This window comes from Camelus dromedarius, chromosome 26, assembly GCF_036321535.1.
Source record: "Camelus dromedarius isolate mCamDro1 chromosome 26, mCamDro1.pat, whole genome shotgun sequence".
Classification (NCBI taxonomy): Eukaryota; Metazoa; Chordata; class Mammalia; order Artiodactyla; family Camelidae; genus Camelus; species Camelus dromedarius.
The window spans coordinates 13,228,010-13,242,607 of NC_087461.1; the positions used below are offsets into that span (position 1 = coordinate 13,228,010).

At 35.4% G+C, this 14,598-nt stretch overlaps 1 protein-coding gene across 1 annotated transcript in view; it reads right to left on the minus strand.

Moving 5' to 3' along the window:
* Positions 1–1,989: 1,989 nt before the first annotated feature.
* YME1L1 (YME1 like 1 ATPase) overlaps positions 1,990–14,598 on the minus strand; it is a 28,739-nt gene continuing 16,130 nt past the window's right edge. The window contains exons 8-19 of the mRNA XM_010995663.3: positions 14,313–14,395; positions 12,524–12,614; positions 11,647–11,799; positions 10,907–11,039; positions 9,941–10,003; positions 8,960–9,072; positions 7,929–8,084; positions 7,183–7,334; positions 6,440–6,566; positions 6,272–6,345; positions 5,397–5,483; positions 1,990–2,896 (exon numbers count right to left, since the gene is read on the minus strand). Of these exons, the coding sequence (XP_010993965.1) occupies positions 2,753–2,896; positions 5,397–5,483; positions 6,272–6,345; positions 6,440–6,566; positions 7,183–7,334; positions 7,929–8,084; positions 8,960–9,072; positions 9,941–10,003; positions 10,907–11,039; positions 11,647–11,799; positions 12,524–12,614; positions 14,313–14,395 (1,376 nt within the window). The 3' untranslated portion in view covers positions 1,990–2,752. The remainder of the gene's footprint in view (positions 2,897–5,396; positions 5,484–6,271; positions 6,346–6,439; positions 6,567–7,182; positions 7,335–7,928; positions 8,085–8,959; positions 9,073–9,940; positions 10,004–10,906; positions 11,040–11,646; positions 11,800–12,523; positions 12,615–14,312; positions 14,396–14,598) is intronic.

Here is a 14,598-nt window from a genome sequence, read left to right on the forward strand (position 1 = left end):
GACCCCAGAAGAAGAGAGACAGGGGGCAAAAAATGTATGTCTGAAGATGTAATTGCAAAGAACTTCTCAAGTCTGGTAAAAAAAAACATTAGTCTACAGACCCAAGAAGCTCAACAAACCCCAAGTAAGAAAAACTCAAGGAGACCCACACTTATTCACATCATAGTCAAACTGTTAAACACAAGGCTAAAGAAAAAAAAAATCTTGAAAGCAGCAAGTGAAAAACAACTTGTCAGAAAATGAGACCAAAATTATCATTAACAGCTGACTTCTCACCAAAAATAATGGAAGTCAGGGGTCTGTGGGATGACATATTCAAAGTGATTAAACTGTTAACCATGTATTCTATATCCAGCAAAAATATTCTTTAAAAAAAGGCAAAATATATTCCCATGTAAAGACTAAGGACTTTAAGATTATAGAGTATAGTTAAGTCACTGTATTGTTGAGTGCTGTAACACATACAGATGCAACACAACAACAATAGCACAAAGAAGAGAAGAAAAGGAGATATACTGGGACAAAGTTACTTTTGCCAGAGATGTATGTGTATTACTTTGAAGCAGACTGTGATTAGGAGTGATAAGATGGATACTGTCATCCCTGGAGCAACTGCTAAGACATAACTCAAAAGAGGAGGAACAGAAGGATCTCTTTAGATATGAGAAAAGCAGAAAATAAACAGCAAAATGGCAGACAGAAAAGCAACAATATCAATATTACCTATGAATGAACTAAATACCCTATTCAAATTACACAGACTGCTTTGAGTTCTGCAGGAACTAAGGCCCCCAACCAAGTGGAGGATGGTAACTCCTCGCTGAGACCCAAGGCTGGCTGGAAGCTAAGGAACGATGATGCTGACCTTTTCTGACCCTCATGACTTCAATCAACTAAAGCCTGGACTCTGTCAACCTCTGCCCCGATTCTATGCTGAACTCTCCTCTGCTCAAGCCCCTTTATGAAGACACATGTACCCTCAGCTTAAACCTTCCCCAATCTTGCTGTTCAGGGAGACACTGCTTTGTTTTCCTTACTTGCTGCTCAAGTAGTAAATTATTTCTTCTCTTGCTAAAAAAAAAAAAAAAAGTAAAAAAAAAAATACAGATTGTCAGACTAGATAAAAAACAAAGAAAAAACCAAGATCCATGTGATAAAGGACTTGTCTTCACATAAAAGTGGGATCTGAATGGACGTTTCTCTAAAGACATACAAATGACCAACAGCCTAGCAGAGGATGCTGAAAATCACTAGTCTAGGGAAATGTAAAATTAAATCCACAATGAGATTCTACTTCATACCCACTAACAGAATGGCTCTGTCAAAAAGACAAGACTATAAGCAGCACTGTGCAAGATATGGAGAAACTGGAACCCTTCATACATCGGTAGTTGGAACATAAAATTAGTTACTTTCAAAACAGTTCATCAGGTTCTTAAAAAGTTAAAACAAACTCACTACATCATGCAGCAATTTCTAGAAGTCTACCCAAGAGAAATGAAAACGTGTATACACAAAGACATGTACACACATACACAATATATACACAGAGAGGAGGGAGGGAGAAGTTGCAATAAAAAACTGGAACAAATGAAAACAAACGGTAAATCTGAATCAATGGAATATGGGAGTGCCTTGTATTATTCTTGTAATGTTTCTCTAAGTTTGAAAGTACATCAAAATTTTAAATAAACAAACAAACAAACAAAAAAACCCAGGAATATCATGTAGCAAGCTCCCTCTGTCAACCTCAGTGAAGACCATATACAGCTTCAAAGTTACTAGAAAACTGTAAGTAATGTTAATAAAATCACTTCAAGAATATCACTTGGGTATAAAAACCAATACAATGTCCTCTAAAAGAATTTTTCTATTGAGTTAAATAAAGTCATCTGTAAATCTTGTAAGAACACATCCATATTCACAAAATCTGAATGAAAAATAAACACAACTTTCCATTTCTACACAGAGTAATTCAAAAGTTCACTCTGAAGGGGACTGAGTTTTTGGTTTTATTTTGGTTTCAATGCCAAGCATAATTACATAGTTATTCAGAATTTGGGTTGTGTCACTTGTTTTTTAACAAAATACTGCTGCTCTGAAATAAACTTCATTTTGAGAGTGATAGTCATTTAAAAAAAAACATGAAAATGCAAGCTGCATTTTTAAAAGGTTATAATCATTTAAATTCTGATTGCATCTGTAGGTTCACAATTCTCTACTCTCGGATTTAAAAAAATTTTACATATGGTCAATCCAGAGTGTAATTAAATGCATCTTAATGAAGTTTTCACTGATGTATGTAGATATATGATTTACCAACAGCCAAACAGCATCATTTCTTTATCAAAGATAAATAGTACTATCTAGAAATAAAGAGACTCCTTCAAGAACTTTACTTCGCTAAGGAAACATACTTCCCAAGAGCCAAAGGCACAATTTCTATTCACATCTAGCACTGTAACCAACCATAAAATCATTACTTATTTTCAACTCAATAACTGATTGACATTTCTCAAACTGTTTTCAATCCTGATAGTTCTTTATTTTCTTTAATAAATTTGCTGTCTGAAGTAGGTGTCCATCATGAGAGTAATAAAATTCGGTAAATGTGACAGAAGATTGACAAAATGTTTCACACCCTTGAGTGATACCAAGTCAAGAATGGGAAAAAAGCATTGCAAAACAAGACTACTGCAATGCTACTTATCTTCTTGCAATAGTAACAGCAATGCAACCATTCCAAGAGCTATCATCTCACTTCCAACTTCTTCCCCTCAAGAACAATCTGAATCTCTTTGGCATCCAAAGTCTCATAGGTCAATAAAGCTTCTGCGAGATTCTTGTGCTCTTTTGCGTGAGTCTTTAAGATGTGCTTTGCTCGTTCATATGACTCCTGAAATACAAAGCAGGTATGTAAGAGGCACAAATCTTAGAAGGAAAAATCGTAAAACAGGAAAAAAAAACCTTTGTGTACCCTAAAAAAAATAAGAGAAAAGGAAAGAAATCTATTGATTTCGATTTATAAAAGATAAAAGCATTTAAAAGCTTGGTTCCCTAAAGATAACTCTTTCATACTTTGAAATGTTGTATTTTTAACCTCAAAATCTATCGTATGGATAACTGAGGACCACTCAGACAAAAAGCTACTTAAGAAATAAAGAAATTATACATTGTATTTATCTGCTTTCTAAATAGGGTCTGTGAACATAGAAACCTATCTCTCTATTCAAGATACAACCTAAAACAGAAGGGAGTTTGTTCCTTTTGCCTCCTGAGATTTTATCAATTTATTCAATCTAGAACGGCCAGAAAAGATATACCTTTCCATTCTTATATTTGGTAACACACTCACTTATCTATTTATGACAACTGTAACACAGTATCATTACAGATGATCCTTGATTTTCACCCATTGAATTTTTTTAATAACCTACTCTGAATTTGTCACTTAAATTCTTCAACCTTCTTTCCAAGGTGAGTCTGAATTAAGTTTATCAGCTTATGAACAACGGCAGGAATAACAGTTCATTTTTGGCAGTGTCACAACATTTGCCTGTACAATGTCCCAATATCTCAATATCTAATCATATTTTGGGTAGAAAATGTAAAAATGAATTTACCAACACCAAGAAGCCAACAGTTCATATAAACATGATACACTCATTAGACATTATGAACATAGCCATTATGTTCAAGTAAATAATCAAATTAAAGAAAATATACAAAATATAAGAAATACATGATGGAATATTACAGCTAAAAAGCAAGGATAAATTACTAATTATAGTTTAATACTTTAAAAACTTTCTTGGAATGAAGCCCTTACTTTATAACATATGAGACTCCTATTAGGTTCCATGCTTTTTTTTACATCAAGGTACCGGAGATTGAACCTAGGACCTTGTGTATGCTTAGCATGTGCTCTACCACTGAGCTAGACCCTCCCCCTGCCCTAGGTTTCATGCCTTTCATGTCTCACACATTTGAACCTAACATGATAGTTCGTAACAACGTAAGCTCGCTATCTACTGGAAACAGTACCTACTGCATTTCCAATCGGCCACTCCAGGAGGAAATGACTCAATTGTTGCTATTCTGTTCTCTGAATTTTTAGAAAGTATTATAACAAAGAAAGAGTATTTGCACAGTAGAGACAATTTACTCAGAGTAACACAGGGAGTAGGGAGAGAATGAAGATTCCGGACCGGCGGACTCTTTCTCTTCTGAAACAACTAAACCTTCCTGTTACATAAACTTTCCATCTCAAACTACTCTAAAGCATTTTTTTTTGCTCCTTGAGTTAATCAAAACTTGGTCCTCTCAGGGAGACTGCTTTCTCTAAGCCCTCCAGTGGCATTTACTTACTCACTCTTACCTAGATACTTCTGGGTAAAAAGGTGAGCTATTTGTTCCCTTCACCACTTCCAGCCCATTCCAGTATCTAATTCTCTTCTATCAGCACTACTCCTCCGAAGTTCCTACCACTTGACTACAGCCCTACCCAACCCTTCAAGCGCCATCAACTACCTGAATCACAGTCCTCGCTCACTAAAGGCTTCGGGTACTCAGCTCGGTCTCCCTCTCCATTGAAGACCTGCCTTCATGCACATCCAAATGGAAAACCTTCAACCTCTGCACTAAGCTCCAGACCCATGTATCTCTCCCAACGTGAAGTCTTCACTAAGATGCCTCAAATTCAACTCATGATCTACCCACTTCGCAGCCGTGGCCCATCTCCAGTGTCTTCTCAGTGGATGGCACAAACAACACACTGCTGCATGAGGCAGAAATCTGAAAAACAGCTTTATGTTCGCTGCTCTCCCAGCCAAAACATCACATAGGTATGCTGATTCTACTACATGAGTATCTTCTGAATGCATCCACATTTCTCAAGGTTGACTTTCACCACCCTAATCCAAGCAACAATTATACCATGACCAGACTCACAGTACCGATTAACTGTGATCTCACTGATCTTACTCTTACACATTCCTTTGTTGTGCCTACTCTGTATTCTCAGCATTTGGACACTGCCAGGCATAAAGCAAATAATAGTATTAGTATGTCAGAGTGGGAAAGCAAGATAATCAAGTAATCAATGTCTTTCATCCTAATACCTCTTAGGGTTTTATAGCTGAAGTAGAACTGAATATTTAAATCACAGATATAAACCGTTCTTAGCCTGTGGCCAGAATAAAATAAAGATCCAATCTATGACCAGAGGTTCCAGTCTCCATCAAAGATCCAGCTATGACACTTTTTAATCATGGTGGCAATGGTCCACCTATTAACTTTATTAGATATAGTGACATCTCTAAAGAACATAGGAACTTATATATTTACGCACATTTTGAATAAACAGATAAATAAACATAAAAAAAAAAGATCATTACCCTCAGAAGGATTCTGATTTCCTGTTCAATAGCAGATTGAGTTTCTGGACTCAGTTTCCCCGTATCACTGTAGGTCATAACTCCAAGCTAAAATCAATGAAAAGAAAGAAACTGAACAGGAAAACCTCCAACACTAATGTACATAACAGAGGAAGTACTATAAGTAAGGAAGTAAGTATCATGGGAGCAAGGAAAAATTACAATGTAAATATGCCCTTGAGGGCAAAAAATTTCATTATTTTCCTGAAAGTCTAATACTAAAAAGTACAAGCAAGGGAAAATTTTAAATCTTCAGTTTGGTTCTGAGTACCTTCTTAGAAAACCTTAGCAGCTATTCTAAGTCCAGAAATCCACAATTCAGAGGACTGGAATTGCTTCATGGAGCCACGGTGATAATGTAGGAATGCAAAATACGTGGAAAGGGCAAGCTCAACAGGCAGGCCTTTGATGTCGCGTGAACAGAAAAGGCTAAAGAATTTGTATTATCATTTGATTAATCCATGAAATAATAACTGTTACTGAGCAGCTAAGACTGGAAAGAGTGTTACATTTTATTTATCAGAAAATAATGTTTAGAGGGGAGGGTATAGCTCAAGCAGTAGTGCATGCTTAGCATGCACGAGGTCCTGGGTTCAATCCCCAGTACCTCCTCTAAACATAAATAAATAAATCTAATTACCTCCTCCAGCCAAAAAAATTAATTTAATTTAACTTTTTTAAATAAAGGAAAAAACGTTTAGTTTAGAGTAAGCTTCGTCAAATCCATTTGGAATGAGACGGGGAAAATCTACCAGTTTTTAACGAGAATGCTTTCTCATGATGAGACCTGGCACATCATCATTTGATACGTGAGAAGGATTAAAATTAGCTATTACCTTTTCACTCATTCCAAATTTGGTAACCATCCGCTTGGCTATTTTGGTTGCATTATCAAAATCACTAGAAGCACCTGGAATTTAAAAATATACACAGAACTCAAGTTTAAAAAAAAAACTTTAAAACAATAAACACAATCTGAACAAATGTCATTCTTTGCAGCCAACCTGTTGTAATGTGATCAGCTCCAAATATAAGCTCCTCAGCCACTCTTCCTCCCATACTGACATCCATCTGGGCGAGCAGCTGAGCTCTGGTCTCGTTCCATCGATCATTCTCAGGCAACAGGGACACCTAGACAAGTAAAAAACAAAGAAAAAATTCAGACACGGTTTTGAAACACTTATATTAATAACCTGAATTATCATTTGTCTCTCATGACCTTACTCAATACATGATGCTGAAAGCTCAGAGATGTTTCTGACACCATCTAAACAAGGAACACTCTTTATCAAGCAGAAGTACATTTTATAAATAAGTAGCTAATGCTGCAATACAACTGTTTTGTTCCTTGTTGCACAAAAATGTTTAAAACCTCTATAATTAGAAAGATATGAAAACAAAAGTTGTACTCAATGAAAAAATCTTAGAAAAACGATTAAACCAGCCACTATGATACATAATTTCTTCTGAGGGGAAAAAAGCAACTATGTATTTAATAACTTTTTGCTCTCATTCCCGAATTAAATTTCAGAATGTAAATATATTATCTGAAATATTAAGGATATGCTTTATTAGCAGATACATTTCACACTATGTCTGATTTCAAGACAGTTGAGAAAGTTAAAGAAGAAAGTATCAATAAACTTAGGAAGTAGTAAATTTTCTTTTTAAATGTTTTCATCAGAAACTCCTACATAAGCTCCTAAAGAGTACTATTTGAGAGAAAAGAAAAACTAAAGATACTCACATGTCCAAGTGTTGGCCCTCGTGGCATGATTGTAGCTTTGTTGATGGGCATTGCATCTTTAGTGTAATATGCAATAATAGCATGACCAGATTCATGATACGCTGTGATCGTTTTATTTTTGTTATCAATTTCCACGCTTCTACGTTCAGGCCCTAAGAATAAAAGTTGAAACACTCCATTAGGAAGGTATATTTAAATGAATGAAACCCATCTGTCTCAGAGTCATTCCTAGAGTAATGTAATTTAGTATCATTAATAAATATTTTTAAACAGTGTAAAAGTTTAAAAAGTGAGTAGACTCCACTCTACACGTGTAAACCACCATTTGTCAACTGAAAACCAAAACTGTCAGAGCTTTCATTTTTATCCTTACATCAAAAGGGAAAGCTTAATTCTATTTCTAGAAAATAAACTTCTAATTTAACAGGAATATCATAACTAACCTGTTTTGAAGCCAACTTAAGATTTAAAATAAAAATTAAATACTGAAAAACAGTAAAGTTGACTACTCTTTTACCAGCAGTATCAGATACAAGGAAAAATACGGGCACTCATGCCTCCCACAGAGTGTAAGTTATAATACATTCTTCTGTAAGAAGCCAAACTATGTTGCTATGTTTGAATATGTATTTGCATGTTTCTGTACCTTTCTTTTTAATAAACTTTCTCTCAAAATTAGTAATTTTTTCTCTGACATAATAAACAGTATTAAGACAGGAGGGAAAAAAAAAAGAAAGAAAACCTACCCATTAGGATTTTATCTTTGGAAAACTCTAGCTCCTTCATAGTAACCATTTCTTTTCCATCAACAGCTGCCTTCAGTGCAGCTTGGTTCACAAGATTCTCCAACTCTGCTCCAGAAAAGCCAACAGTACCTCGAGCTATGATTTCTGGATCAACAGCTATATGAAGACAGAACACAACACAAAAGTTCAAAAAGAGTTAATAAAAAGCTCTTCACAAAAACTCACATTCCAAAAGAAAACAGAAAACAGCCAATTTGTGAACTATAATTTAAAAATTTATCTTAATAAAACTAAAAAGTAAGCTTACTTTACTACATTCTAAGGGGAAAAAGCCAAAATTCCTATTAAATGTACCCCTAAAATTGTCATTGGGACAAATCACGAAAGTTCTTAAATTTAAATAACTTTACGAAAAACAAAGGAAGGTAGAGCCTCCAGATAATGATTGATAAATCTTACGTAGTTACTGGCCTAACTACAAATTGAAAAAGCACATTCCTAGACAACATTTTGTTTTCAGAATTTCATCCTGAAATAACTTTGGACATAAAAATCCCCCTTATTATAGGAAACATACTTGGTTTTATGAATTGATTCAGGTTATCTTTGAAAATACTGCAGATTTAACAGCTGCTTTTACTACTCAGGTGGGTCCATAATATTTCCATGTATTTTGTTTTATACTTTGCTTCCTCTCTTTTGCCCCAAAGTGACTGACTATATCATGAGGTTCTGTACTCATAATACACCGGTGTTTCTATTGTTTTATATTTTATATTCATCTAAAAAACATTTATATAGAGATTCATCAAGTATTATCTGTCTCAATACTCAAAAGAAAAAGTCCTTTCGAATCAGGCTTCAAAATGACAGAATCTCTGGTTATACACTAACAACAAATAAAAGGAGAGAAAAAAAGACATTTAAATGAACTTGTTTTTTAAGATGTCCTGAGTAAGGACCACAAACAGGGTGGATTGATATATTACCATTTTATAAAGATAATGTCTGCATCACAGAATTAGACTTACACTGATCAAACTTTATTTTATTGAGATACCACTTCAAGATTTCTGTTCGACCTCTTACATCTGGCCTTGGAACTGTAACCTGCATGTCAAAACGACCAGGACGTATTAAGGCACTAAAGGGAGAACACAGAAAGGAAATGTAAGTTAATAAGCTGACTGTGCTGAAGGTCAAGTTAAATACGACTGGTATACTGAAGAGAAGATGGAAAGACAATGGGAACCCATATTTACTCTAAACATAAGTATTCAGATTAGTGCCTTGTAAAACATGGCTCAAGTAACAGTTTCAATAACCAGAAGGCAGAACAAAGGTTCATAAAAATAAGTGTGTGACACAAGCCTGCAGAGACAAAACACGTGAGTCAGCCAGTCAAGGAACGTGTAATTCCACAGCAGTCTATTATGACAGCCACACATCTATCTTACTGCACTAAGTATAAAATGTTAAACTAGAGTCTTAGGCAAGAACTATTAGATCAAATGAAAACATGAATAACTTCTATATAATAAAACCAACAAAAACTTTAAACTATAGTAAATTTTATTCTAAAAATGCTTTCCATCCACCGCCCCCCCCCAAAATCTGAGATAATTAAGTTGTGAGAAGATTCTTTCAGCAGCTTTACTGATATACAATTCATGTGTCACAGGATTTGCAGTGGATAATCCAGTCGTTTTTATTACATTCAAAGTTGTCCAATCATCATCACAATCTAATTTTAGAGTATTTTTATTCCCTCCCCAGTTCCCCCAGCCAAAAGAAACCCATTTCCATTGGCAGTCATTCCCATTTTCCCCAACCTCTGGCAAGCACTAAATTAGTATCTGTTGCTATGAATTTGCTTATTCTGAACATTTCATATAAAAAGAATCATACAATCTATTATGTTTTGTGACAAGCTTCCTTTACTTAGCACAATGTTTTCAAAGTCATCATTGTTCTAGAATACATCAGTAATTCACAAAAATTTTAATACTTACTTATCTAATGCCTCTGGGAAGTTTGTGGCTCCTATGATAATAACTCCTTCATTGGGTTTAAACCTATTAAAAAAAAAAGTACCTTTTCACTGGAAATTAAAATAACACACACAGAAAAGCTCTATACACAACTGTTTATCATTAACCTTATTAACGGTGAAGAAAAGGGATTGATCTTTTTAATGCCCAAAATGATAAGACATCTCTAATTGTTTTTTAAAAGGCCAGTGCACTTCAATAAAACTGTTAATCATAAATCGCCAAATCATCTGTGGTTACATACCTTCATGATAATTTTTCTACTTAGGAAGAAATGACCTGACACAAAAAGCTTGAGTCCCTGACTAATTTTTGAAAAATTATTTTCAAGTTTACTAATTCAAATTATTTGTTCCTAGACTTTCTTCCTTTTTTTTTAAGTGTTTTGGGGGGGGGTAATTAGGTTTATTTACTTATTTTTAGAGGAGGTACTGGGGGATTGAACCTAGGACCTCCTGCACGCTAAGCATGCACTCTACCACTTTGAGCTATACCCTCCCCCCTGTTCCTAGACTTTCAGAACGTCTTACATGATGTTAATATTTTTGCTTCTTTCAAAGCAACCCCACCACTTCTTTTGAATTATGAACACTGATGCAAGCTTTTAATATGCAGCAACACATAAAGCTAGTCACAAACAAGTGTACTCTCCCTTTACATCTCCAAAAAGACTACTAGTTTCAGCCGGAATCATTGCCTTCCTGTCATACTACAGTAAATGAAAAATATATTTTTTAATTTAAGAGGAGTTGATACATCAATTATCAATTACTGCATTAGCAATGAAAGTAATACAATATTTAAAATAGCTTGTCATCACTTCTTGCATGAGGGACTACTCTGCTGCCTATAAACAAAATTTTTCCTCTCTTGCGAGTGCTACCGAATATATCACCATATTCCAAAGACAGAGGAAGATTCAATTACCCATCCATTTCAGCGAGAAGTTGATTTATAGTCTGCCGTGAATACGGATGCATTGGAGATTCAATTCGCTTCCCACCAACAGAATCTAATTCATCAATAAATATAACACAAGGGGCATTTGCTTTTGCTTCCCCTAAAAAGCCAGAAAAGATTCAAATAAGTTTAATAAGATTCAAATAAGTTTAATAAAATCAATACTTAAAATAAAATCATATAAATATTTAAAAACCAGTAAGACTGTTAAAAAGCCATCAAGATATTCAATGGGGAAAAAAATATACAAAAGGGGGTCTTTTTTAACTGATTTAAGAACAGAAGCCTCAGAAGGAAAAAAAACTGTACCACTGAGTATTCATTCTTCCTAGCTATACAAACCCTATACATAAGGTTTGAGGCTAATACTCTTTAAATACATACTATAGAAATGGTACGTAAGGTGAAAACAAAACAAAACACACGCAAAAAATCCAAAAGTCAAAACAAAAACCCAGGTTTTCAGCAGTCTCCAGCTTCACCTAGCAATCCAACACTTTGACGAGCTCTTCTGACTAACTGGGGGGAACAAAAGCACAGTTCTGTTTTAGCTCACACACTAAGTTACCTGAACCAGAACCCCAACCCCATGACGGCCGTTTCAGCCGACTAGCAGTCATAATCAAGCAGCAAAGAAAGAGTAAGAAGTCCTCTTCCGCTAAAATTCAGAGAAATTAGTACTATAGGAAAGATACACTAAAACGTACTAAAAAGATTTCTTATACGGCTGGCTCCCACACCCACAAACATCTCATCAAATTCCGATCCGGAAGCATAATAAAAAGGAACATCGGCTTCTCCGGCCACAGCTCGGGCAAGGAGTGTCTTTCCTGTCCCTGGTGGCCCAACTAAAAGAATTCCTAAAAGAAAAAATAAACGAGAATGGTTCAAATTAAAAGACAAAAATAAAGCCTGATATGAACTTGTAACAAATAATTATCAATTAATTTACGCAGCTTTGAAGTTCAAGGCACATGAATGACCAATATTCTGAAATAGCCAAAATGTGTTTGTCTCTACTAATGACTCACTTCAGGATCTGCTCCACAGCTAATTTTCCTGTATCATTTAAATACTGTTTACATATTGGGGCAAATGCTGAAATTTGAACATGACTGAGAACTTGATAATATTTTTGGATCCATGTTAAATTTCCTGATTTTAATAACTGCACTGAAGTTTGTGTAAAGAGAATGTCTTTATTCTGAGGAAATATACAATGAGGTATATAGGGGTAAAGGAGACTGACATCTACTATTTACTTGTAAATGGTTAAAAAAATACATGCTTTATAAAGAAAGTGAATGAGCAAATGGAACAAAATGTTAAAAAATTTTTGAGTCTGGGTTAAAAGTATGGAGGGAGCTCTCTGTACTATTTATTCTTGCAATTTATTTAAAGTTTGAAATTATAGCAAAACTTTAAATTACCAAAAAAAAAATTACAGAACAGTATGTTCAGAAAGAGGATTTATTTGTAAAATAGCAATTAAGAATTAACGTTAATCAGTTATATCTGATAAAAATTAAACTGGTGCTATATTACAGTATTCTGTCAAGCCATGGGAAAGGAAAGATGTCTTACCTTTGGGAAGTTTACCTCCAAGAACAGTAAATTTTTGCGGATTTTTCAAGAATTCAACAACTTCCTGTAATTCTTGTTTAGCTTCCTCCACCTAAAGTGATACAATTTACCAAATAATTTCAAACAATGATTAGATTACCAAGACATCCTCTTTGAATACTGCAAATTTAATTGTAGATTAACTTGGCTTTTTCTTTGTTTCAACGAAAGTATAGAAAAAGGTCCCTTTATAAACACACACACACAGCGTTTCTCCTGATCCTTACTGCCAGTCATTTTCATGATAAAGGATTACTACTAGATTGTAAACGATTTAGTTCCTAACAGATGCCTAAAGACAGTGACTAAAATTAAGCTATAGTGTACTGATATTGTTTTATAAATGGTCACAGCAAAAAAAAATTTAGAAGACTTAATCTGCAAAACATAAAACCTTGCAGAGTTGTGATCCCTTGCAAGAATAAAGCACACTCTGGCCAACAAAAATGGCAATCAGAACATCAGCTCAACTTTAAAACTTTGATGTAAATTTACAAAAGCTGCCTATCAGAAATGGTAAGCATATTTTCCCAGTCAGCATATAACCAGAAGTCACAAAGGCAAATTCCAAGGGGCAAAATGGTATCAATAAATGAGTGCAGCAGGCCAGATAGAAAACAACAGAGGAGGCAACACGCTGAGCTGGAAAGCAATAGTCCCTTTAAAGATACCACGTGGCTCTGCCAAGGAATGTAGATGTAAACACTCCAGATTTCAACCTTCAGAAAACAAACGAATGAAAAACCCAGAGTTTTTCTGTGGGTGAAACTTCAATTTAAAAATGTTGCTATCAGTGTAAATTAAAAATACCTCTGCTTGTATACTTTCATATATTTATTCATTTAAAATTACACTGGCCTAATAATATACTTGCAGTCAATCTGCAACCTCACATTACACAACTTAAACAGCTCTTGGTGAGAAAACTCAAGTACGCTGGGCAGGGGCAAACATGAAAGACACATTTGGGCCAAAGTCCCACAAGACTTACCACCACACACACACTCATAGACCACAGATGCCAATCGCAAGTCTAGGTTGTTATGTGTGCATCCACCCAACTGGCTACCAACTGGAGGGTCATACCACCCTCCTTGTGTTTGATTAATTTGCTAGAGCAGCTCATTGAACTCAGGAAAACAGTTTAGGTAACCAGACTACTGCTTTATTATGAAACGGTGTAACTCAGGAATAGCCAAATGGAAGAGAGACACAGGGCAAGGAACACAGGGCTTCCATGTCCTCTGTGAAAACACTACTCTCCTCACCTCTCCATGTGTTCACCAACTGCAAGTTCCCTGAACCCTGAACTGCCGGGATTTTTATGGGAGTTTCCTCACACAGGCATGATCAATTATTAACTCCATTTCCAGCCCCTCTCCCGTCTCTGGAGAATAGAGAGTGGAGGTTAAAGTTCCAAGCTTTTCATCATGGCTTGACCTTTCTGGTGACCAGCACTCATCCAGGAGCCCACCCAGAGCCCCCCCATTAGAACAAAAGACACTGCTATCCCCCAGGAAACTACAAGGGACTGAGAAGCACCGTGTCACGAACCAGGCTCAAAGACCAAACAGCAGAACAAAAGATGCTCATAGGGCTCTTATCACTTTGGAGATTAACAAGGGTTTTAGGAGCCCTGCACCAGGAACTGGGGGCAGAGACCAAAACATATTTTCTATTATTTCAACCTTTAGAATAAAAAAATACAATGAAGATGTTTGTAGCGGTCAAGGTAAACTTTTTAACTTACTCCTTTAACATGCTCAAAGGTAACATTTTTCATCTGCACAGGATCGACAGCAGAATCAAGCCCCGTCGTTGTCCGGAAGCGGACTAAAGGGAAGAGAAAAAAAGTATTTACATAGTTAATAGATTCCTAAAATTTTAACCACCTTATTATTTAGATGTAAGAAAGCCCTCTAAGTTCACATGTATTTAAATAGCATGAGGAGAGAAATTAGGTCTCCTGGATTTTGAGACCATGTTCAAGGAATAAATGATTCACATTAAAATGACATCTTTGCCTTTCCAATTAA